General features: G+C 51.9%; 2 protein-coding genes across 3 annotated transcripts in view; one reads left to right on the forward strand and one right to left on the reverse strand.

The window, feature by feature from the left end:
* The window catches only part of PLAC8L1 (PLAC8 like 1), an 11,306-nt gene extending 11,111 nt beyond the window's left edge, over positions 1–195 (forward strand). The window contains 1 exon segment of the mRNA XM_004611089.2: positions 55–195. Coding sequence (XP_004611146.2) covers positions 55–195 — 141 coding nt within the window.
* A 1,613-nt stretch (positions 196–1,808) lies between these two features.
* The window catches only part of SH3RF2 (SH3 domain containing ring finger 2), a 136,060-nt gene continuing 111,855 nt past the window's right edge, over positions 1,809–26,013 (reverse strand). For both annotated transcript variants that reach the window (XM_055142995.1, XM_055142994.1), the window contains 4 exons: positions 23,343–23,575; positions 18,576–18,934; positions 16,380–16,689; positions 1,809–5,836 (listed from right to left, as the gene is read on the reverse strand). In XM_055142995.1, coding sequence (XP_054998970.1) covers positions 16,420–16,689; positions 18,576–18,934; positions 23,343–23,575 — 862 coding nt within the window. In that variant the 3' untranslated portion in view covers positions 1,809–5,836; positions 16,380–16,419. The remainder of the gene's footprint in view (positions 5,837–16,379; positions 16,690–18,575; positions 18,935–23,342; positions 23,576–26,013) is intronic.

The following is a 26,013-nucleotide window of genomic DNA, read 5'->3' on the forward strand; positions in this document are numbered from 1 at the left end:
CTGGGGTGGGGGGGCGGTGTGCGGCGGTGGCGGACGAGCCCTGGGTCCCCCTAGGGCACTGCGTGCGAGGACTGGCTGGCGGCGCACTGCTGCTGGCCCCTCTCCGTCTGCCAGGTGGCGCGGGAGCTCAAGGCGCGGCCCGCGCAGCGCTACGAGGTCTACGCGGCGCCGCCCTCCAAGGACACCCTGCTCTGACGCCGGCAGCCCGCCCTCCGCGTCCGCCCCCTCCCCTCCTCTTCTCCTCCTCCCCCCTCCTCCTCCTCCTCCCTCCTCCTGTCCTCCTCCGGCCTTCCTCTCCCTCCTCCTCTTCTTTCTCCCCTTCCTCCAACCCTTTGCCTCCCCTCCACTCCACCTCTTCCTATCGGTCCTCCCCTTCCTTCTCCCCCTCTTCCCCTCCTCTCTCTCCTCCCCCTCCTCCCTCTCCTTTACTTTCTCCTCTTCCTCCTATCCCTTCTCCTCCCCTCTCCTCCTCCTCTCCTTTCTCCCCTCCCTCCCCCTTGTCCTCCTCCTGTCTTCCTCTCCCTCCTCCCTCTCCTCTCTACTTTCTCCCCTTCCTCCATCCCTTCTCCTCTCCTCTCCACCTTTTCCTCTCCCTTCTCCCCTCCCTCCTCCCCCTCCCCTCCTCCTCTCCCGCCTCCTCCTCTCCCTCCTCCCTTTCCTCTATTTTCTCCCTCCTATCCCTTCTCCTCCCCTTACCCTCCTCCTGCCCTTCTCCCCTTACCCTCCTCCTGCCCTTCTCCCCCTTCTTCCTCTCCTCTCCTCCTCCTCTCACCTCCCCCCTTCTCCCGTTCTTTCTCCCCCTTCTCCCACCTCTCCCCTTCCCTCTCTCCTCCCCCTCCTCCCCACTCCTTTTCCGCCTCTTCCTCCTCTCCCCCTCCTTCTCCCTACTCCCCAGCACCCTCCTCTCTGAGCCCTCCAAGTGGAAAGATGATGTTTCCTAAGTCGCTGAAATCATCTCAAATTAAATTTCCTTTTAACCATCTTGCTGTCATTCCTTGTTGACTTGCAGCCGAGACTCTTCCCCTGATTGGCTCTCCCCAGAGCAATGCCTTAGGGCAGGGTTCAGGGGGGTTTGTGTCCCGGCCCCGCCCCGCCCAGAGCCCAGCGCAGCCTCTTTGCTTTACTCTTGAGCCTCATCCCTGCCCCCCTTCCCCCAGGTTGCTTCCCGTGTCCTTCTTTCTTGAGCCACTTTTGGGGAAGCTGGAAGAATACAATTGTTTTCTCTGCCAAAGCCCCTTCCCGGAAGTCCCAGTGCTGGAGCAGGAAGTGGCTAATGCTAGTTACTCTCTGACTGGGCACTCACGGTCACTAAAGCAGAGTGGACGTGTCCTTTCCGGGGCCCACTCCTGCCCTCCTTGGGGAAATTTTGGGCTGCCTTCAAGCTTGGAGCTCTTTCTAGCATGGGCAAACCTTCAGCCCCCAAATCCCTATGTAGGAAATAGTAGGGGTCATGTATTCTTCGTCCCTCCCCAGGGATATATTGCTGTGTGCACACCGGGGTCTGTGCATGGGCTCGGGGGCTTGACGATGTCACTGCAGTGATGTACTAGCAATGAACCCACCATGCTCACCGCCCTTCCGAGACATGGCAGTGTCCCAGGGCCGGTCGGAGACTGGAGGCGTGGCCCCGCCCATCCAGAAATCCCTGCGGGTACTAGAAGTTGGAACCTGGAGGGGATGGATCACTCAGCCCTGAACGCAGCAAGCAGATGCCCCCTCTGCTGTATCTCCCTCCGGCCCCACCTCTGGGGACACTGAGCCTGTGTTTCCCCCTTGAGCTGGTGCACAGAGCAGACCTGAGACACGAGTGCGTTACGTGAAAATAAACTGCTTTATTGCTTCATGCAAAAACACAGAATGGAACTTACAAGCTTGCAGCTGAGAACAGTGGGCATTTTTGGCGAAGGAGACTCCACCGTAGCGGGGCAGACTGCTCCCTGTGGGAGAGCAGAGGGCATCTTTTGCGACGCTTAGGGGCACAGTTGTCTTCTCGGTAGATGAGAAAGGAGGGAGGGGACTTCTCCGGCAAGGGAACCCCCCCCATCTCCCCTTTGCTGATCCTTCTGGGCTGGAAAGAGCAAAGTCAACCCTTCCTGGGAGCCTTGAACCAAGTGAGTGAAACTGGCCTTCGAAGCCTTGAACGGAAACTACTTCCTTCACGACCTGTTCTTTGAAGATTGGTGGGTGGAGGGTGGTCCTAAAGCAAGAGGACTTTGGACCGTAACTTCCGGATTCCTCTGGAACAGGTCAGGTAAGTCCAAGAAAAGGGGCTTAGTAAACATCTGCGCTTTCTTCTCTGGGGTAAGGTCATCCCATGCGGAGGAAGTGCGAGACAATAGCACTGACACCAGAGGTCCCATAAGTCCTTGTCGATTCCAGCCTGAGAACTTGCCACAGTGAAGACACATTCTGTGTTTCTATTCTGCAAAACTTTTGGCTTTCTACATTGCAATGGGCACCCTTGTCACTAGTGGCTCCTTATGGGCAAACAACACCGACACACTTGCAACAGATATTTCGAAGTACTTTCCACCGATGCTTTGAGACCATGCACCCCACCCATACCAAGGAACTAAGCTGCCGACGCTGAAACTTTATATTCTTGCAGCAAAACTTCAAAAAAGCTTGGGAGCCCTTAAGTGTCCACTGCCCTATAAAATGTTTTCATATGCTTATATATTTTATATACCTAAGGTTTATGTTGATAGTAGTCCATGATGACTTACATATTATATATACCCTCTTTATAAACATTATTCACATATATGTCAACCCAGAATGATTTTTTTTTTGGTCTATTGAAAACACTGATTTTCAGAAAAAGCAAGCAGTTGCACAAGAGTCTAGAGCAGTTGCACAAGAGTTCCTACTTCTGTTTCTCAGGAGTGAATTTCTCCTTCCATTTGATCTTTTCTGTGGATCCTTCTAAACAAGACCCCAGCTCTTGGCCAACATGAAACCACCATTGTAGGAGCTGAGACTTCGGTTCCAGTAGGGTCAGCTCAGAGCTGGCCTCAGTCTGATCTCTCTAATCCATCCTGACCCTCCTCTCCCTGCACCCTTTCTTTGGCCCCTGACTCCTCGGTATCTGCAGAAACTCAGAACCAAAGGTAACTTCAGGAAATAGGGAGCTTCTTCCTAAGCTGCTTAGCTTTGCTGGGAACAAATGGATTTTCTTTTTAAAATATTTTTGGTTTGGGGGCCATACTGGGCAATGCTCAGGGCTTCCTTCTGGCTCTGAGCTAAAAGCTCACTCCTGCAAGGATTAGGGGGACCACAAGGGGTGCCCCGGATTGAATCTGGGTTATGGAAGTTAAGCATTCTCTGTGCTGTGCTATCTGACCCCTTCCTTTTGCATTTTAAGAAAATATTTAGTATATTGGCCATTTATTGGCCAAGCAGGTTCATGGGAAAAACTCAGTGTCCATGAAACCTTTGCATCCCAAGCCATAAAAATTCCCAGAGACTTATAAAAACTTAGCTGGAGTCAAAATGGTGAGAGGTGGGGCGGGAGAGAGAGTAGAGTGAGTAGAGTGCTTGCCTTGCGTGTGGCTGACCTGGGTTAGACGTCGTGTGGCCCCATAAGCCCATCCAGGAGAAATTCCTTAGCACAGAGCCAGGAGTAATCCCTGACCATCACCAGGTGTGACCTAAAAGCCAAAAGCCAATAGTCAGAAAAAAAAGGTGGTTTCCAATTTCTCTAAGTGTGAGAGGGGAAAAATCAGCACCTAAGAAAATCTGAGAGGCTGGAGCAAGAAGACAGCCGGGAAGGTGTTTTTCTTGTATGTGACTGACCCAGGTTCGATCCCCAGCGTCCCGTTTGGTCCACTAAGCACTGCCAGGAGTAATTCCTGAGTGCAGATCCAGGACTAACCCCGGAGCATTGCCTTCTGTGACCCAAAAAGCAAAGTAAAACAAACCAAACAAAAACCCTGAGCTGGCAGGAAGTCGCACACACAAAGCCGCCCCGTCCAGAGTGCTTGGCTTATGCGTTTTGAAAGCCACTTGTCTTTTGCACTTTCTAAAACTCACTTTTGGTGAGGGTTGTTTGCCATACGCGGTCTTTCCCTAATGCTCTTTAACTCCTAACTCTACATTCTATGATTTAACCTTTGGAAAATGGAGCCAGGAACCCAAATATTTGCTGGGCTATAAGGCCTTATGGTGGTGACAAGTAGATTCCAGAGGCGGAAGGCAGTGTCTCTATTTGCTGGTTTTGCGGCTGCAGAGGAGCTGCGAGGACCCTGAATTCACCCCGGGGAAAGGGACAGCTCTGTGGCACCGTGATCCGGAGCAGCCACGGACCGTGGGCAGCTCTGCCTCTGGCCACGCGCGTGAAGGCCGTATCACCAGCAAACCCCTCTTTCTGTGGCTCGCCCTTCTCATTCGCCACTTGGCGGATAAAACCAGTCCTTTGGGGGCTTCGTGTGGCTGACCCCCACCGTCCCCTGCGATTAACGGGGAGGGGGGTGTGGTTAAGAAGCCAGGGTTCATCCCACTGAGAGACGGTGCCCCTCTGCGGCCTGCAAGTGGCAGCTCGAGACAGAAGAAAACCTTCCCATGAGCTCAAAATCAGCCTCTCACCCTGCCAGTCCCGGGGCTGGAGTCTCTGCGTCCTTCTGGGCAGGGCTGGATTAGAGGCTGAAGATGCTTCGGGCAAAATTAGGAGCCTGGGTCTTCAACCCATGAACTACCACTGAAGGCGGCTTTTGGGCAACTACCTCTGATGACCAAGGTGACATGTGCTCTGCTAAAGGAAATTATCATTATTCTAAAATAGGGGAGAAGAAGAAATATAGGGTCCTGGGCACCTCCAGTACTTGGGAATTTTTTTTTTTAATCTATGCAGTGACTCTCAGGCTACTACAGATTATTCTCAATCATAATTTTTCTAAGCCGGCATAGAATCTCTTCCAATGACGTTTTCTCTCTGATGACTGATTTTGCAACAACAACGACAACAACACAAGAATGCCTGGCTACTGCTAATTTTTAAATGTTTAGACCTGAAATAGCCTCTTGATGAGCATTGCTGTCTGTGCTACCTCATAGAACATCGATTTTTGTTTTGGTTTCGCTTGGGGGCCATCTACGGCTGTGCTCAGGACTCCAGGCAGTGCTTGGGGGACCCTATGGGATGCTGGGGATCGAACCCACACCAGCCACATACAAGCAAGTACTGCCTTACCCCATGTACTTTCTTTCCAGGTCCCACCAGGGATTTAAAAAAAAAAAATCTAAGATTCTTTCTGTTCCCAGTCCTGATTTCCTTGATCAGCAAGTTCGCAAAACCCTCGGGATCAGAAGGGGAAAGACAATGCAGTTAGAACTAAGTAGGATGAGGATGTGATGGGGGTGGGGGGGTCCAAGTCGAGTCCGGGGAGGGAGGCAGGCTAGGGGCATTGGGCAGGCAGCTCTGGCCTAGGCAGCCAGAGCCTCTGCAGGAAGAAGAGTACTCCTCTCCACAGTGCTCCCGCCCCGAGCCGACGGCCAGGTGAGACGGAGGGCAGGAAGGTGGCTGATGGCCAAGCCTTTCATTCACCACCGAGGCTGCCAGGGTGTGCAGAGGATCAGGAGGGCCGGAGCTGGCGGGACTCGAATCAGCTGCTCTTCTCCGACTCGGCCCCAGAGGAAGCAGTGGGTGAAGATAGATTTGATTTTTTTTTTCTTTAGTATCCTTCAGTCTTGGAAGCCAGCCAGTATGTTGGTATCCCGTATCCTGCCGATGGCCCAGGAAGTTTCCATCCACGCAGATCATGGTTCCCGCCAGCCCGTTGCTGCCAGTCCTCCCGTGAGGGCGAGAAACATTTCAGAATCGACTGGGCGTGGATGGAGCCTGGGGAGAACAATAATTATTTTATTTTTTTGCTTATCGGGTCACACCCAGCGATGCACAGGGGTTACTCCTGGCTTTGCACTCAGGAATTACTTCTGGCGGTGCTCGGGGGACCATATGGGATGCTGGGAATCGAACCAGGGTCGGCCGCGTGCAAGGCAAACGCCCTCCCCGCTATGCTATCACTCTAGCCCCAGAACAATAATTCTTAAACATTTGTAAGCCGGGGCTGGAGCTATAGTATAGCGGGTAGAGTGCTTGCCTTGCCCCCTGAGTTTGATTCCCCCCACCTCTGCCAGGAGTGATCCCCGAGTGCCGAGCCAGGAGTGAGCCCTGAGCATCACTGAGTGTGGTCCTCATCCTAAAGTTTGAGATGCTAGAAGCTCACTTAATCTTATTGGGGATACAGAGTGGCTCTTTGCTTTCTTACTCCTGGGGATGCTAATGTTGGCCCTTTGGTTAAAGTAGAGGTCCACTTACTCCCAATTTTCTCCTAAGTCTCTTGCTAGGAGAAATTCAGATTTCAAGATTTCACCCACTGATATCTGTTGGCAGGCCAGGCTTGTATCTCAGTGGTAGAGTACTTGCTTTGCATGTATGAGGCCCTGGGCTCAATCCCTGGTCACACACACACACACACACACACACACACAGATGCACGCGTACACACCCATGCGTGCACATACACATGCACACGCACCCACAGTCCATGGGGCCAGAGAGCTAGGGCAGGGGCTCAGGTATTTGCCTCGTGTGCAGCTTACCCCACTCTGACATCTGGCACCTGGGAGTGCTGTACACAGAGCAAGCTGGTTTGTGTTTGTTTGGGGGCCATACCTGGCAATGCTCGGGGGTTACTCTCGACTCTGTGCTCAGGAATTACTCCTGGTAGTGCTCAGGAGACCCTATGGGGTGCAAGGCAAGCGCCCTACCTGCTGTACTATTGCTCCAGCCTCACAAAACAGGCGACTTAATCCCAGTACTGGTCTCTAGAGCATTAGAGCATAGCCTGGTGCTTGGAGGCCCCGAGCACTGCTAAGTGGATGGGCCCTGGGCGATTCTCAACACATCACAGCCAAGTGTGCAACCCCCAGACACACACACACACACACACACACACACACACACAATGAATGAATGAATCAATCAATCAATGGAGGACAGTGTGGGGACACTAAACTGTCACTATTGTTTTCTTTGCCCTAAATCTCAGTTTTCGAGGCTGAGTTCATAAAGTCTTCCAGGCCTATCATAGTGTCCACAGTCCGTGGTTCTCAGAGACGCTGTGTTAGCCCCAGGTTAGGCCTGACCACATGGCACTCAGGTGAAGACGCCTGTGCAGACCCAGGCGCCTCTGACGTCTCGGGGTCTGGTCTTTGGCCCTGGGTCATCATTACCCCAAAATGATGAGGTAGAGAGGGTGTGGGGAGAGAGGGGGGCAGTGAATAAAAGAGAGAGACAGAGACAGAGAGACAGAGACAGAGACAGGGAGACAGAGAGACAAACAGAGAAAGAGAAACTCAAAACTTGTATTTTCTGGATGGGAAAGTGGGGCGGGAACTCAGTACGGAATCTCTGAGAGCAGAGTCCTTTTCAAGAGCACCTCTGGGAAAGAGTTGCTTTTCGCTTACTGCCCAGTCACTGCTCTCCGAGCTGTGGCTTGCCGAGGGGACCAAAGCGGCCCCGTGCAAGGCAAGTTTCTTCTCTGCGGTTCCCTCTGCCCGGCCTCAGGAGAGGCGAGTTCTCAAGTTCCGAGAGGCCTGCAAGGCTAGTGCTGAGATGCGCCCCATGGTAGAGATGGGGAGGGAGAAAAGCCCCAACTCTCGGGAGCTTCAAATGCAGGAGCGGGGGCTGGAGCAATAGTGCAACGAGGAGGGTACTAGTCTTGCACTCAGCTGACCCGGGTTCTATCCCCGGCATCCCATATGGTCCCCCCTCAGCTTTGCAGGGTGTGGCGGCCCTGGGAACAGGCAGGTTCTGACGACACAGTGTGCCAGAGGCATTTCATTTCTGTTCACTGGCACAGAGTCAAGAGTTTAGCCCGGAGCATGGCCAGGGTCAAGGAGGAGGGATTGTCACTAAAATCACAAGTCAGCTGGGCCGGCCAGTCCAGGTCCAATTTACTTGCAAATCAGAATGGACATTTAGGGGCCAGAGAGATAGCACAGTGGGTAGGGCATTTGCCTTGCATGCAGCCAACCCGGTTTGATCCCCGGCATCCCATATGGTCTCCCCAGCACTGCCAGGAGTAATTCCTGAGCACAGAGCCGGGAGTAACCCCTGAGCATCACTGGGTGTAACTCAAAAAGCAAAAACAAACAAATAAAACAGAATGGACATAAAAAAAAAACAACCCTTGTTCGTTGCATGGAGCTGCCAAGGCAGAGAACCACAGCACTGGTTCTGAGGTGGGGTCAGGACAACCTCACACCTGTGCCTGCAGTACGGGCCAGGGGAGGTGATGAGGGCAGGTAGGAAGGGCAGGTGAGGGTGGGCCGAAGAGATGGCTCAGCGGGCCATGAGCGACCCCTGTTTCATTTCTCAGGGGTCTTACTCGGTGCTGGGGTCAGAGTCAGTTCTCTAGCCCCTGAGCACTGCAGGGTGGGCCCTGAAAAACGAAGGTGAGGGGCTGTGACAAAAGCTGCATCTGAAAAGATTAGTCAGGGGCCGGAGAGGGAGAAAACAGCAGGGAGGGCATTTGCCTTGCGCATGGCTGACCCGGGTTTTTTTTTTTTTTTTTTTTTTTTTTTTTTTTTTTTTTTTTAATTTATTTATTTTTAATTAGAGAATCACCGTGAGGGTACAGTTACAGATTTATACACTTTTGTGCTTATACTTCCCTCATACAAAGTTTGGAACCCATCCCTTCACCAGTGCCCGTTCTCCACCACCCGTAAACCCAGTGTCCCTCCCACCCTCCCCAATCCCATCTCCCCCCCACCCCACCCTGCCACTGTGGCAAGGCATTCCCTTCTGTTTTCTCTCTCTAATTAGCTGTTGTGGTTTGCAATAAAGGTGTTGAGTGGCCGCTGTGCTCAGTCTCTAGCCCTCATTCAGCCCGCAACTCCCTTCCCCCACATGGCCTTCGACTACAATGTAGTTGGTGATCGCTTCTCTGAGTTGACCTTTCCCCGGAACGTGAGGCCAGCCTCGAAGCCATGGAGTCAACCTCCTGGTACTTATTTCTACAGTTCTTGGGTGTTAGTCTCCCACTCTGTTATTCTATATACCATAGATGAGTGCAATCTTTCTATGTCTGTCTCTCTCCTTCTGACTCATTTCACTCAGCATGAAACTTTTCATGCCCATCCACTTGACTACAAAATTCTTGAAATCACACTGTTAAACGTATATGCTCCTAACAAACGACCGGCTAAATATTTAAAACGACTCCTAACAGACTTCAAAGAGGACATCACTAACAGCACAATTGTAGTCGGAGACTTCAATATGGCCTTATCGCCTCTAGATAGATCCACAAGAACAAAACTCAACAAGGAAACACTGACTCTGAATGAAGAAATTGAAGAGAGAGGCCTAATAGACCTATACAGGGCCTTACACCCCAAAAAGAAAGAATACACATTCTTTTCCAGTGCACATGGAACATTTTCAAAAATAGACCATATACTGGGCCCCAGAACATACCTCAATAGAATCGGAAAAATAGAAATTGTATCAACCATCTTTTCAGACCACGATGCGCTGAAGATAGAAGCTAACCACCCACAAATACGGAAAATCAAATCAAACACCTGGAAATTAAACAATTCCATGTTGAACAATGAGTGGGTCAAGAAGGAAATCAAGGAAGAAATCAAAAGATACTTAGAAACAAATGAGAATGAAGACACGAGCTACCAAAACCTATGGGACGCAGCTAAAGCCGTGTTAAGGGGAAAATTTATAGCTCTCCAAGCATTCCTCAGGAAGGAAGAAAGGATCCACATAGATAGCTTGACTTCACGACTCAAGACCCTAGAAAAGGACCAGAGAAAGGACCCCAAACCAGACCGAAGGAAAGAAATAATAAAAATTAGAGCAGAAATTAATGACATCGAAACCAAAAAAACAATCCGAAAGATCAATGAAACAAAGAGTTGGTTCTTTGAGAAAATAAATAAGATTGATAAACCGCTAGCAAGTCTCACAAAGAAAGAAAGAGAGAAAACTCTAATAAATCGAATCAGAAATGAAAAGGGGGACATCATAACAGAAACCAGTGAGATTCAAAAGATCATTAGAGACTACTTTGAAAGTCTTTACGCCACAAAAAAGGAGAACCTAAAAGAAATGGATGGATTCCTTGATTCCTATAATCTCCCAACACTGAAGAAAGAAGACCTGGAATACCTGAATAGACCCATCAATGTTAAGGAAATTGAAACGGTAATCAAAAACCTCCCCAAAAACAAAAGCCCAGGCCCAGATGGTTTCACTGGCGAATTCTTCCAAACATTTAAAGAAGACCTATTGCCTGTTTTCCTCAAACTTTTCCAGGAAATTGAAAAAACAGGAACTCTCCCAAACAGTTTCTATGAAGCACATATCTCCCTAATACCCAAAGCAAACAAAGACACCACTAAGAAAGAAAATTACTGACCCGGGTTTGATCTCTGGTGTCCCATATGGTCCCCTGAGCACTGCCAGGAGTAATTCCTGAGTGCAGAACCAGGAGTGACCCCTAGTGTGACATCCCAAAAAAAAGTCAAAAAAAAAAAAAGAAGATTTGTCATATGGCGCTGACCATGTGTCAGTTATCAGAGAGGCCAGGAGAGCAGGGAAGCTGCGATTTCCGGTCCTTCAGGGAGCGACCCCGTTGCCTTCTTGCTAAGCCCTGAGCCATGGAATAGACCTGAGCAGGGTGGGTAAGTAGGAACGTTAGCCCTTGCCCCCTGGAGGACTCTGGACGGAGCCTGCAAACATGAGCATCACCCAGGTTATAGCTGTTTTGCTGGGCAGAGCACATGCTAATGAGTCCACTGGCAGTTTCTCCTTGTACCCCTGCACAGCCCCCGAGGAAAGCACAGCTCAGCCCCACCTTTTGTGAGCAAGGGGGCTGAAGGCAGGAGAGAGTCTATGAGCTGCCTCGGGGCACAGCGGGGACTGGGAGAGAGGCACAGAGCCTGGACTGGAATCTGACTGATCTCCTGATCCCAGGGCTCACCCGTCCTGGAAAGACTTTGAGAAGTTCAGGAGCTCGGTTCAAGGTCAAAGCCTAGAAGTGGCCAGGCCAGGATTTGGGTGTGGGGACAACGGGTTCAAATCCGACTCTCTCTCTCTCTCTCTTTCTCTCTCTCTCTCTCTCTCTCTCCCTCTCTCTCTCTCTCTCTCCTGGCTCATACACTCAGGAATCACTCCTGGTGGTGCTTGGGGGACCATATGGGATGCTGGGAATCGAACCTGGGTCGGCCGTGTGCAAGGCAAACGCCCTACCTGCTGTGCTATCACTCCAGCCCCTCTCTCCTCTCTTCTACCTCCCCCAGGGCCGTCTCTCCTGACCATGCCGGGCCCTCCTTGCTTCCTCTCTCCCGTCTCCGTGCAAGCATCGCTTTCTCTCCCTCCCCTCTCTCCACGGTCCCATTTCCAGGTGAAGCCCCCATTCTGCAGCACGTACAGGTCCCCGATGGCATGGCCAGTGCTGACCGTGTGCCATCTCGTTAAATCCCGCCAAGAACTCTCTGACATCGAGTTACGGAGCAGAAAACAGGTCTCAGAGGGGTGTCACTTCTAAGCTGTTTTTTTTTTCTCTCTGGGTTTTTGGTCCCTACCAGGCGGGGCTCAGGGCTTACTCCTGGGTACGCATGCAGGGATCACGCCTGGCAGGGCCCAGAGTGAAGAAATGAGCCACACCATAAGCAATGGCAACGCCACGACAGGCAGCAGATATGAGAAAAATCAGCTAGGCCTCGGGTTCAGTTCCTGCAGCTGAAACAGTTTCGGTTTCCCAGAAATCAAACAATGCGTAACTAGCCAACCAAGACCCCACCTGGAAAGTTCCCGGGCACAATCAATCACCATGTGCCAGAAATTATCTTTTTTTTTTTCTCCTTCAGGGTGACACCTGGTGATGTACAGGGGTTACTCCTGGCTCTGCACTCAGGAATGACTCCTGGCGGTGCTCAGAGGACCATATGGGATGCTGGGAATCGAACTGGGTTGGCCCCTTGCAAGGCAAACGCCCTACCCCTCTGCTATTACTTAGCCCCACAAATTGTCTTTTGTTAACTGTAAAGAATGAGTAGCTTATGGAACCATATGCTAAAAACTTAAAAAAAAAGCAAAAAAAATAGGTAGAAAGATTTATTTGAATTTTATTTATTTATTTGCTTTTCATCTTTTTGGGTCCCACCGAGCCATGCTCAAGGGTTATTCCTGGCTCTGCACTCAGGAATTACTCCTGGTGATGCTTGTGGGATGCCAGGGATCGAACCCAGGTTGGCCGCATGCCAGGCGAATACCCTACTCACTGTACTATTATTCTGGCCGCAGCTTCAGTTTTTTGTCCAGGAGGATTTGTCTCTGAGTGACGCCTTCTGCCTCACGTGACCCAAGAGTCCATCCTCACGTCCCAGGTCTCAGCAGCTCACAGGTTTATTTTTCCCTGCTCCCAGCTCAGCCACACTGCGTGTGTGTTTATCGCTGCCCATGGGTGCTTTAAGGTTAGGGTGGGACTCTAGTTCTTGCTGCCTTGGGTCGGTCATTTCACCTTTGAGCCAGCATTCTAATCTCCACAACGTGCAAATAGGAGTCCGTCCGAGGTAGGACTCAAAGACTACAACACACAGTGCTCAACGCAGAGTAGCTGCTCAGCAAAAGGAGGTACTGGCTGCTGGATGAGGAGGAAAACATCTCCCTTAGGGACCAGGCACGTGGCACCTTGCACACGCTCGTCCTGAGTTCGATTCTCAGAGCCACCTCATCCCTGCCCCAGCTCTGCTGAAAGTGGCCCTGGGGACTCCTGAGCACCACAGGGCGGGGGGATGGCTCCCTACAACAACAAAACTTCCCTCTCGCATCTCAGACTAACTCTGACTTCACACAGGTCATCACGGAAGTATGAGGAGATTATCTCCTGCTCTGTATTCTGGCGACAAAAATAGACTCCCAAGGTCTCTCTCACAAAGTTCTCATGAGACAACAGTGGCAAGAGCTGTTTGAATAAGGCGCTTCCCGGCGTCTGCGGCTCTCTGCCCACCGGGGCCGGTCAGGCGCAGAGCAGAAAGAGAGCCCTCTGCTGAGACAGTCCACACAAGCCCCATCCGCCCGCCAGCAGGGAGGGCCTTTTAGGAGAGCTGTTTGGAGGAATTCTTTTTTTTTTTTTTTGCTTTTTGGGTCACACCCAGCGATGCTCAGGGGTTACTCCTGGCTTTGCACTCAGGAATTACTCCTGGCAGAGCTTGGGGGACCATATGGGATGCCGGGGATCAAACCCGGGTCGGCCGCGTGCAAGGCAAACGCCCTACCCGCTGTGCTATCGCTCCGACCCCAGCTTGGAGGAATTCTTGCAAAAATCTGACTAGAGCCTAGAAGGCAACCAATCTTAGGGGGAAATATATTTATACAGGTATAGATATAAGCGGAGGAATCGAACCCGGGTTGGCACGGCAAGCTACTGAGAGTATCTCGCCCACACGGCAGAGCCTGGCAAGCTACCCGTGGCATATTCGATATGCCAAAAAACAGTAACAACAAGTCTCACAATGGAGACGTGACTGGTGCCCACCTGAGCAAGTCGATGAGCAATGGGGTGACAGTGATACAGGGACAGTGATAGATATAAGCACACAAGGCTCAACCTGTAACAACATGCTAGTGATCTCTTAGAGAAGGGCGTAATGGCCCCTGGGTGAAATACAACAATCTTCACACACTTTCCTCTAAGAAATCTTTTGGGTCTTATTTTTAGTGGATCATTCATGATAAGCAATGCACAATCAATTATTTCGGTTCTGCTTTGGGGGCAGGGTTTGGGGTTCGAGATGAAACGTGGTGGTGGGAAGGTGTCATGGTGGTGGGGTTGGTGTTTGAATATTACATGTTCGAATATCAAATGTGATCAAATATTGTGAACAACTTTATAGAAAGAAAATAAAAATTAAAAAAATAATCTGACTAGAACCTCTGGAAGGCGGACACGCTGGTGCATCAAAACTCTCAATTTTCATAAAGTAACAGAATGGGAGACTAGCACCCAAGAATAGTAGAGATAAGTACCAGGAGGTTGGGTCCAGGGCTTGGAAGCCAGACTCACATGCTGGGGGAAAGGGCAGCTCAGATAGAGAAGGGAACACCAAGTAAAGTGTGGTGAGAGGATCCGCTCGGGATGGGAGAGGAGTGCTGAAAGCAGACTATAGGTCAAACACGATGGCCACTCAATACCTCCATTGCAAACCACAACACCCAAAAGGAGAGAGAACAGAAGGGAATGCCCTGCCACAGAGGCGGGGTAAGGTTGGGGGGATGGGATAAGGGGTGGGAGGGATACTGGGATCACCGGTGGTGGAGAATGGGCACTGGTGGAGGGATGGGTACTTGAGCATTGTATGACTGAAACACAAGCAAGAAAAGTTGTAAGTCTGTAACTGTACCTCACGGTGATTCACTAATTAAAAACAAAAACCAAAAATACCCAAAAATCTCAATTCCCAGCCGTGCAACAAAGCCTTGGAACCCCCCTGACGAAGCCAGGCGGTGTTCCGACTGGCCTCACCGCCACTTTTTTCCCCCCTCTGACTCTTGTTGACTGATTTTAATTGCTCTGAAAACTCCACATGACACACGTGTCAGACACGTGCCAGGGAACAGTCACGTGGGCTGCAGGACAGTGGAGGGGAGGCAGTGGGGAGCTGGAGAGAGGGCGGGAGCAGGGGTGTGGATGGGAACTCTGGAAAGAGCCAGATGCGGGCGAATGGCTGTTTGATGATGCTACAGAATGACACGGGAAAGGGAAGAAACGCAGAGAGGCCGGTCTCTGAGGTCTCTGAGAGATGCTACAGCGGGCCCGGCCTCGGTCACGTGTCCTGGGCCAGAGCAGAACCCGAATGTTCCCAGAAACTGACTCCACCCATGAACTGAACTCTGACCAGCAGAACACAGCAGAGAGAGCAAAGGCCGAGGGCACGGGGCCGAGCAGCTGGGTGAGTCCCACCCCCAGGGGCCCTGATGTCACTCAGTAGGGGCTTCCCAGTACCCACTCCCGGCCAGGCTCTGAAGCACCAATGTGAAGAGACACACTGGACTCTTAAATGCTTTTCTTTTGGGGGTGCATGGGGGGCACAGCTAGCAGTGCTCAGGGTTTACTCGTGGCTCTGCATTAAAGACAGGGATCACTCCTGGCGGGACTCGGAGCACCATAGGGGATGCTGGAAATTGAATTCAGGTCAGTGACATGCAAGGGAGGTGCCCTCTCCACTCTACTATTGCTCCAACCCTCATTAAAAGATGAGAGGCTCTTGCCCGCACGCCTGGCTGTCTTCCCCAGGGCCCCTTGGAGGGGATGGGCTCCAGCTTCCCTCCCCACCCCGAGCAGAGCTCCGGGTGGCTGAAGACCACCGGAACCTAGCCACAGCCATGCTCGAGGCCCCTCTCCACACGTTCGGATGGACCTCACGCATGAAGGTACCAGCAGAGGAACCCAGGTGTGTGTAATCCCATCAACGGCCAACATCCAGAGACTTAAAAGCAAGCTCCCAGAAGCGATATCTTGTAACCTACTTCTCCCTCTGGGAGAAACTGGCAAGCTTCTGAGAGTTTCCTGCCCACATGGGACAGCCTTGCAAGCTTCCCATGGTGTATTCATATGCTAAATCCAGTAACAAGCTGGATCTTTTCCCCTGACCTTGAAAGAGCTTCCAGTGCGACATCGACATCGTTGGGAGGGCCGAGTCGAAAGAGACTTCTAAGATCTCAGGGAAAGGACGAATGAGAGGTTACTGAGCCCGCTCGAGAAATCGACGATTAACGGGATTTCATGATTCGTGATTTTTTTTTGCGGGGGGAGGGGCATACCTGGTGGTGCTCAGGGCTTACTCTTTACTCTGTGCTCAGGGATCACTTTTGGTGGGCTCAGGGGACCATACGGGATGCCAAGAATCAAACGTGGGTCTGCCGCATGTAAGGCAAGCCCCTACCAGCTGTATTATCGCTCCACCCCCTGTAAGAAACTCTTTCAATGTGTGGTGAGAAAATTGGTGAAAGGGTCCAAGAAGCAAGGCCAGCCAGTTTCAGAGACTCTGGCTGAAGCCCCGTTTAGGACCTTCCAGAAGTTCCACACGGTACATGGGGATGAGAGGCCACACCTCAGCTGGGGAAGCGAGTGGCCGTGACACTCTGGCAGGCCCTGGCCTTGCTCGTAATTGAGTCATTATGTCTGTCAGACCACCCGCTCTGTCCTCTCCTCCCCTCCCCCTCCCCCTCCCCCAGGGCTGTCCTGCTTCCTCCCTTCCTGGAGGTCACACGGCAAGAGAAGGACCTGTGCTGAGTCCCCCCAAAAGGACAGGATGCCTTCCGAGGAAGCAGATCGTACTGAAATGCAACCGACCTTGTTTCTGGGGGCAGCTCTAGAAGAGCCCCCTGCAGGTTCATTTGCTGGCGAATATGGCCTGTGTGGCCGCGGCAGTGGCCATCGGGGTCTTGCTAAATGTTGGCTTCCTCCGGAGGTCGGTCGGTTGGCCCGAATGGCAGCCACTTCGGTGGGCGTATAAAACACTCATCTCTGGGCTCAAGGGGCTTGCTTCGGGCTGGCACCCCTTCGGGCTGGCTGGTTGTTCGGGCTTCCCGGCGGTGGGCGGGGAGGTGTAGTGTTTGGCGGGAGGAGGGCTGTAGTTCTGAAACCTCACGGTCTTGACTTGCTGCAAGAGAGAGGAGAGCGGAGGGTGAGTCCGGAGGCGGACAAGCTCCCACCCGGGCCTTGGTTCTCGTTGCTTCTCTACGCTTGTTCTTCCTTGCCGTGTCGCACGTATGCGTTCATGCCGCAAGCACCGGGGTCACGCCTGGGTGTCCATCCACTAAGCACCAAGTACCCTGGGGTTAGGTGTGGCCAAGGAAGAATAAATAAAAGTGCTCAGACAAATATATCAAGTGCTCTGAGGGGGTGAGGGTGGGGGGCTGTGAGAGTGTTGCATCCACTTGCTTCCCCGGCTGAGGTGTGGCCTTTTGTCCTCAAGTACTGTGTGGAATTTCTGGGATGTCCTGAAAGGAGCTTCAGCCAAAACGGTTGGTCGGAACTGTGAGACTGTTAGCCATGCCTTGACACATCATCCCGTTGCTCATCGATTTGTTCGAGAGGGCACCAGTAACGTCTCTCATTGAGAGACTTATTGTTACTGTTTTTGGCATATCCTATATGCACGGGTAGCTTGCCAGGCTCTGCTGTGTGGGCTCCATACTCTCGGTAGCTTGCCGGGCTCTCCGAGAGGGGCGGAGGAATCGAACATGAGTTGGCGCGTGAAAGGCGGAAGCCCAACCACTGTGCTATCACTCCAGCCCTGACACATCATATGTTTGAAATAATATGATATTAAGGGAGGAGAATACACATATTTGCTCTTTGGGTCATACCTGGCGATACACAGAGGTTACTCTGTTACATTAAGAAAATTACATGGAAAATCCAGCCCCCCATGTAATTTTCTTTTCTTTCTTTTTTTTTTTTTTTTGTGTCACACCCGGCGATGCACAGCGGTTACTCCTGGTTCTACACTCAGGAATTACTCCTGGTGGTGCTCAGGGGACCATATGGGATGCTGAGATTCTAACCCGGGTCGGCCATGTGCAAGGCAAGGCAAACGCCCTACCCGCTGTGCTATTGCTCCGGCCCCTCCCCCATGTAATTTTCTTAATGTCACCTTCTCCCTCCCATCATTTCTTCTGCTTCAAGGATATTACATGCACCTAAAAAACATCCATGTCTTTTAGTGGAAAAGTCCTGGACTAGAAGTTAATGGATCTGACCTCTGGAGGTCACAGTAACAATTAATTGTCGAGGTCATTAAAATTTAGTACTATCTTGAGAAGTCACTTAATTTTCTTTGTGTCTCAGTTGCCTTCTCTATGCCATGAATAATTAGGTATCAAGTCCTGTGTAAGACTTACACATCTTTTCTCGCTCAATCTCCAATCCAATGAGACAGTTATGATCCTTACTATCATTTTACAGATTAAAAAAAAAGATGGAAAAAGGTGAAGTGTCTTGATGAAGTGTCAAAGTCACAAAGGAGGGAGTAGCAGAGGTGAAATTCAGACCACATTTTTGAATTCAAGTCAAATCCTTCCATCTTTTATTATTACTTCCTTAAGCCACCGCTGGGCATTGGGCTAGAGCGATAGTACAGTGGTTAGGTGTTTGCCTTGCACGTGGCCGACCCGGGCTCGATTCCTCCATTTCTTTCAGAGAGCCTGGCAAGCTACCGAGAGTCTCCGCCCTCACGGCAGAGCCTGGCAAGCTCCCTGTGGCGTATTCGATATGCCAAAAACAGTAACAGCAAGTCTCACAATGGAGACGTGACTGGTGCCCGCTCGAGCAAATACAATGAACAACGGGACGACCGTGCGACAGTGCAGTGTACAATAATCAAAAGCATGAGAGAGATGCAGGAGCGCATCTAGCGGGGCTGTGGAGACTGTCACCTCTACTACTGAGGTGGCAATTCTGTCCTTATCCACTGCCTCCCGGAGCTGGCACACTCGCCAGGTGAGGGACCTAAGGGCCCGCCTCCCGGATGTCGCGCGCGCCTACCTTTTCAGTGCCGTTTCTTGAGTTTTCTGGTTTCACCAGGATTGATGGTGGGGCAGACGCAGGAGGTTTGGGCAGGGGCTCGCTCTTGATGGGGACTTCTTTGCCTTCCATAATCAGGGAACCGGCCGCCGAGTGGATCCTGGTGTCGCCCGCCCTGCTGACGCACGCAAGGGCCGGCTCCCCGGCGGGCGCAGCCTTGGGTCCCATCTCCACCGCCACCGGAGAGGGGGAGGTGGGGCTCCCCTGCGGCGGGTAGAACTGGAATTGCTGAGGCCGGACCACCATGGTGGGACTTCGCCGCAGGGAGCTCACCACCAGGGTGGGGATTCCCGACTGCGCGGGTCTCTGCAGGGAGCCATCTGGGGAGACAGGACAGAGGCACATCACGGTGGGCTGCAGCCGGGCCAGCGGTAGGCCCTCATCACCCCAGCAGAGAGGTGCTTGCCCCCCCAGACGACGCACATTCACCCCCGTCTTGCCAAGGGAACTTGTTCTCTCTCTCTTTCTTTTTTTTTGCTTTTTGGGTCACACCTGGCGATACACAGGGGTTACTCCTGGCTCTGCACTCAGGAATCACCCCTGGCGGTGCTCAGGGGACCATATGGGATGCTGGGAATCGAACCCGGGTCAGATTCCCTGACTCGGGTTCGATTGCAAGGCAAATGCCCTACCCGCTGTGCTATCGCTCCAGCCCCGGGACCGTGTTCTTTTTTTTTTTTTGTATTTTTTAAAAAAATTTATTTATTTTTAATTAGTGAATCAACGTGAGGGTACAGTTACAGATTTATACACTTTTGTGCTTATGCTTCCCTCATACAAAGTTCGGGAACCCATCCCTTCACCAGTGCCCATTCTCCACCACCAGTAAAACCAGCATCCCTCCCACCCTCCCCAATCCCATCTCCCCCCACCCCACCCTGCCACTGTGGCAGGGCATCCCCTTCTGTTCTCTCTCTCTAATTAGCTGTTGTGTCAACCTCTAGTTTTTTGAGAATCGTCCATATTGTTTTCCAAAAGGGCTGAACCAGTCGGCATTCCCACCAGCAGTGCAGAAGAGGACCGTGTTCTTTTCTGGGAGCTGTTGGTAGATTTTCTCTGTCTCACTGACTGTTTGCAGAGGAGGGCGGTGTGTCTGAGGCACTTTGCTTCCCAGTTACTCTCTCCCCCTCAAGTGGCCTTCGAGATGGAAAGAGAAGCTGACAGACCTAGTTTTTTTTTCTCTTTTTTTCTTTTTGGGTCACACCCGGCAATGCTCAGGGGTTACTCCTGGCTCATGCACTCAGGAATTAACCCTGGCGGTGCTCAGGGGACCATATGGGATGCTGGGAATCAAACCTGGGTCAGCCGCGGGCAAGGCAAACACCCTACCCGCTGTGCTATCGCTCCAGCCCGAAGCTGACAGACCTAAAGAGCCAGCCTTGAGGTGAGAGGCTGACATGGAGGCAAGGGGACCAACGAGGAAACGTGGGACAAGGAGGCAGAGGAAGCCGAGACGCACAGGAAAGAGAGACTGAGGTGGGGAGGAGGTGAGAGGGAAGGAGCAAGAGGGCCCCCGCACCTGTGACTTGAAGACAATTGGAATTGAACAGCTCGGTCAGGCATGGGGTGGTGGCCTGCTTTCTGTGTGAGTGTGTGTGTGTGTGTGTGTGTGTGTGTGTGTGTGTGTGTGTGGCGGAGGGGAGGTGGTGGGAGGCAAGGGGGATGGACAGGAAATGTGACACCAGAGACAAGAAAAAGTCTTGGAAAAGTCTTCTTGGAGTCAGGGCTGGTAGCATCTTGGAAAGCGCCCGACAGGCGCAGAGGCCAGACCCTTCCCTAGTCATGGCACCCGTCCCTGCCTCACTCCTCTTTGGTTGACTGGAGCTACTAACAGCACCCCTGGGTGCCAGCGTGAGGGCTCCACTGAATGATGCATGCCAAGCGTGAGGGGATGTGTGTGGGGAGGATGCCGATCCACCTGTGATTCTTGGCTATCCTCAGTTTGGGGTAACGGAGAGCAAGCTTTAGCCCTGCAAGGCCCAGGAGGTTTGGTTTGGCTCCTTCCCTGAACTCTTCTTTGATTTTTGTTACTCCTGTTAATGGAGATGTTCTTCCGTTGGCAACCGGAAGCCATTCCTTTCTCTCAAGGAGAGCCCGCCCCCAGGGACACATGTTCTGTTGGTGACCTGGGAATGAGAGGAAATCCCTTGCATTCTTCTTCTTTTTTTTTTTTCTTTTTGGGTCACACCCAGCGATGCTCAGGGGTTTACTCCTGGCGGTGCTCGGGAGACCATAAGGGATGCCAGGGATTGAACCCCGGGTTGGCCACGTCCAAGGCGAAAGCCCTACCTGCTGTACCATTGCTCCGGCCCCTCCCTTGCATTCTTGAGAAGCACTTGGGGGCATTTCCCACTAAAAGTGTCTCAGCATGTGGAGAGCCACAGATGTGGCCAGGAGCTGGTTCCTCAGGAAGGCACAGGCCTTTGCTTGCACTAGGTCCTGGCTCCTGTCCCCCAGCCCTGTGGAGGACAATGCTAAGCGACGTCCAGCCTGGGATTTGTCCTTTGTGACTCTACAGACTCACATGTGAACCTGTTACTTTCTTTTCTTCTTTTTTTTTTTTTGCTTTTTGGGTCACACTCGGCAATTCACAGGGGTCATTCCTGGCTCATGCACTCAGGAATTACCCCTGGCGGTGCTCAGGGGACCATATGGGATGCTGGGAATAGAACCTAGGTCGGCTGCATGCAAGTCAAATGCCCTACTCGCTGTGCTATTGCTCCAGCCCCATTGGCACTTTGTTTTTGGACTCACTGAGCAGTGCTCAGGGACTGCTCCCAGCTGAGAGCTTGTGGGTTGCTTAGGGGGATCATGTAGTGCCAGGATCAGGATACAACCCAGATCTGCGGTAGGTACTTGACCCACTGGGCTAGCTCCTCTGCTTTTACATTTCATTTTTTGGAGGGGGAATTTAGAGGGGGCACACCTGGTAATGCTCAGAGGTTTCTTCTGGCTCAGCACTCAGGAATGACTCCTGGTGGTGCTCAGGAGACCGTATGGGATGCAGAAAACCTCGGTCATCTGCATGCAAGGCAAGTGCCCTACCAGCTCTACGATCACTCCATTTCTGTTTTGCAAATGGGAAAATAGAAGGTGGATGAGATCAGCAATTTGCCGCAGGCTTTCCCCGGGGGATTCCTTACTTGGTGTGTGCGTTAGAGGAGGGAGGGGCTGAGGGAAGGTAGACAAAGCCACAGGAGGACCAAGGAGGGAGACAGTGAACTGAGAGGCAAAAATGGTCAAGCAAGGGATCAGACGCAACGTGAAAGGATGGAGCTAAGATGCTTCCTTCACACTTCTTGGAACATTTTTCTGTTGTAGCTTAAAATTTTGGGGGTCTGGGCCATATCTGGAAGAGACATAGTATAGAAGATGGGGCACGGTCTGCGGTGGCTCTGGTCCTACCTTTTACTTTTGAGTAATAATACAGCATGTCACATTTCATTAAAAAAGAATAGTGAGAGATTCCAGAGCCCGTTTAAACTGGGGGATATAGAGTAAATCAACCGACTTTGTTTAGCTCGCTGTCTTCCTCTAGAGAGCTGCACAAATATTAGAATCTTGGCGTTTTGTGAAATAATGGATTTCCAGCACTATTTTTAGAATCCGCGAAAATGAAGTTTCCTTTGGAAGTCCAATGCGTTAGGAGGTAAAAGCATAGCTGTGAGGATGAAGGATCCCTCACGTTGCCGTGTGAGCAATGTGGCTGCTATAAAGTCAAATTAAAGCCGGAGCTTGCTCTTCAAGCCGTGTTCCCCCTTGAACACGGACCACGCTTGTCTCCCTGTAATTTTGCTTGCTTGCTTGTTTCCCCTCTGAGGCAGCCCATGTTCTCTCTCGAACACATGCTTCCTCCCTATCTCTCTTTCTAAGGAAGTTTCATTCAGTAAAAGCTATCTTGCGTCATCAAATAGAAAATAAAAGCCAGGTAGTAGCATAAGGGAGCCTGGCTACAAGACAGCCTAAGACAGGGAATAAAGGATGCGAAGGAGGTTTATTCTGCAGTTTTGTATTGTTTAACCTTGCGATGTGTCACATAACAAAGTGGGCTTCAGGGGGCTCTTGGAGCATTGTCTCTGTAACCCTCTTTTCCTCCTACCCCCAACCCCACCCTTCTTCCTCTTTTTCTTTCTTTTTGGTTCACAGCGGTGATACTCAGGGGTTACTCCTGGCTCTGCACTCGGGATTTACTCCTGGCGGTGCTTGGAGACCATCTGGGATGCTGGGAATGGAACCTGGGTCGGCTGCATGCAAGGCAAACACCCTACCCTCTGTACTATCGCTCCGGTCCCCCCTCCTTCCTTCTCTTTCTATTCTGGCACCCACACAATGGTTCTCTAGAGTATGGTATGAGAAGCACTGGCCCAAGTGTCTGGTTGGCTCTGATCAAATCCCAGCTGCACCTTCCCTGCTATGTCCTAACGCCCAGGCTGGGATGCTGGGAACGACCTATGGGATGCTGGGAATTGAACCCGGGTCGGCCGCATGCAAGGCAAATGCCCTACCTCCAGAGCTACCATCATCCTCCCGGTCATCCCAGGCGCAGGCCAGAAGTGGCCATCGGAAGAGGCCTGGCTTCATGCAGTGGACCACCCAGTGTCGGAGAAAGGCAGGGCCCCCTTCCGCGATGCCTGTGTTAAATGCTGGTGGGAAGTGCCCTGGACTGCGGGGTCCGAGGCACCCCCCCCCCCTTAGCTCTGAGCACACACCGCTCTGCCACCAACTTACTTTTCCTCAGGCTGCTCCGGCCCTTGCGGAAAGAGCTGCGGCCCAGCGTCGCCGGGCTGGCGGTGCTCCGCACGGGGTTGACGATGGCAGTCGGCACAAAGACGGACTTGAACGGGTGGCTCTGGCGAGGGTCCCCCTCGGAGAAGCTGCCTTGGGAAGACACGGATGAGGTGGAGAGCGTCCATGTGGCGTAGAGACCGGGGCTCCGGGCGTCTGGAAAACTGGATGTCCTTCTGGTGGGGGGGGAAGGGCACATTTTTTTTTGCCCAAAAGACAAAACACAGAGAGAGAAGAAAAAAACATGAGTCCTGTTTTTAAAAAGGTTCATTTGTACGACAATGAGAGTTGGAAAGGCTCACTCTGGACGGGAACTGAGTGCTGAAAGTTAGGGGAAGGGAGATGCACGAGAACCTTCCAGCGTCTGTATTGTAGGCCATAAGGCCCAGAAGAAGAAAAGAGAGAGAGGAAGAGAGAAAGGAGAAAAGTGGCTGCCATAGAGAGAGGCTGGGGCCAGGGGGAGGAGATGGGTGGGAGGGAAACGGGACCGTGGTGGTTGGCCATTACACTGGTGAAGGGATGGGTAATGGAGCATCCTGTGACTGACACCCAGTAATGAGCAACTTTATTACTGGGCATCTCAGGGTGATTCAATAAATACATAAATAAATAAAAGGAAAAAATGAGAAGACTCCATTGCATGGTGAGAGTAGAATTGGGCTTCCTTTGACTTTCCTCTGTGCAGAGCTGGGGATGGAACTCGGGGCCTCACCCCTGCTGGGTCACAGGGGACCGGGTCTGGCTGCTGGGACCGGACTGTCAGTGAATCTGGGGGAAGTACCAGATGTGGGTGAGAATGCCACGCACCGGAAGTTTCTAGAATGTTACAGTTCGACATCCTTTCCGTAAAAATCTTACCTATCAGGGAGAGTCCCAGTGTTTGGTTTGGTTTTGGGCCATACAGGCAGTGCCCAGGAAGGATGCTGGGTGCTGCCGGGGACGGAGCCAGGGTCAGCCACATGCCAGGCAAGCACCTAACACCCTGCTGCTCTCCCTCCAGCCCCAAGAGTCTTACTTTTTTAATTTTTAATTTGTTATTTTAAAATAATTTATTTTAGGTCGTGTGTTCATGGCAGGGTTGATGCATAAAACATCCCTCTTTTTATTATTTATTTATTTATTTTTATTTTTTGCTTTTTGGGTCACACCCGGCGATGCACAGAGGTCACTCCTGGCTCATGCACTCAGGAATTACCCCTGGCGGTGCTCAGGGGACCATATGGAATGTTGGGAATCAAACCTGGGTCGGCCGCATGCAAGGCAAACGCCCTACCCGCTGTGCTACCACTCCAGCCCCACGTCCCTCTTTTTACAACCTGTCAGCTCCAGCTGTTCCCCACATGTGCCACCCCTCCGCCCCTCCTTTCTTTGCCGTCCACTCAGGCTGCAGGAATGAGGCCTCCCCTTGCCCAATTTATTATTTTGAGTGTTTTTTGATTACACCCTGCAGTGCTCAGGGCTTACTCCTGGCTCTGTGCTCACAAGTGCTTCCTGCTGGGACTTAGGGGGCCTTAGGGGGTGTCAGGGATCAGATCCAGGGTGGTTACATGCAAGGCAAGTGCCCTACCCACTGCACTCTCTCTCCGGCCCCTAGTTTAACTTTTTTTTTTTTCTTGCTTTGGGTCACACCCGGCGATGCATAGGGGTTACTCCTGGCTCTGCACTCAGGAATTACTCCTGGCGGTGCTCGAGGGGACCATATGGGATTCTGGAAACCAAACCTGGGTCGGCCTTGTGCAAGGCAAACGCCCTCCCCGCTGTGCTATCGCTCCAGCCCCACGTTCACCTTGTTAACTGTGGCTGTCTGAGCGCAGGGAGCTCTTCAGTGGAGGCCCTGGGGAAGCCAGCAGCTGGGAGGATGTCTCTCCCCTGCCCCTGCTCTGGTCACTCTCCCCACTGGCCGTGTGGCCAGAGCACAGGGCGTCATTCTCTCTCACTCTGCAGGGACGCTCTTCTGCGTGGCCCAGGCCCTCCCCACTAGTTTCGAAGCTCCTCAGAGGCAGAGTTTTTACATGACTTATCTTAGGTGTTTTGTGTTGACTTATTAACAAGATTCTCAATTGATTATTATGTATTAATAACGGTAGACGCTGCCATGATACGCGCAGCATCCTCGCGGCCACTCGGACAAACCCATGTGGAGTTGTGATCCCAGGACCCTGGCCGATGGACGGAATGGCTCAGAGCCTTTGGTGCAGCCTGCTCAAGAGGCGGTACCAATGCCACTGTCTCCTGAGGGCACAACTAGACCCAAGCAGCTACTGGGCCTGAGATTTGAATCCAGCTCCAGGCTGGCCCTCTGCTCTTACCACTGAACTACACTCCCTCTGGCCCACTCAGGCATTCATTATCGGCGATTGGAAAAACCTGCATTCTGTTTAAAGCGATGAACTCAAGTATCTGGTCGGCTCTATCCCTGCCTCCGTATGACCCCAATTCTTCTGCCTTCTGGCTCTGATTTTTGATTTTGTGTCTTCGGGCCACACCTGGTGGTATTCCTGACTGGGTGTTTAGGGGCTGAACTGGGGTCTCCCACATGCAAAAATATGTGCTCGGCCCTTTGCCTGTCTCTGCAGGCCAGGGTCTCTGGTTTTTTTTTCTTTCTTTCTTTTTT

Source organism: Sorex araneus, chromosome 6 (genome assembly GCF_027595985.1).
Source record: "Sorex araneus isolate mSorAra2 chromosome 6, mSorAra2.pri, whole genome shotgun sequence".
Classification (NCBI taxonomy): Eukaryota; Metazoa; Chordata; class Mammalia; order Eulipotyphla; family Soricidae; genus Sorex; species Sorex araneus.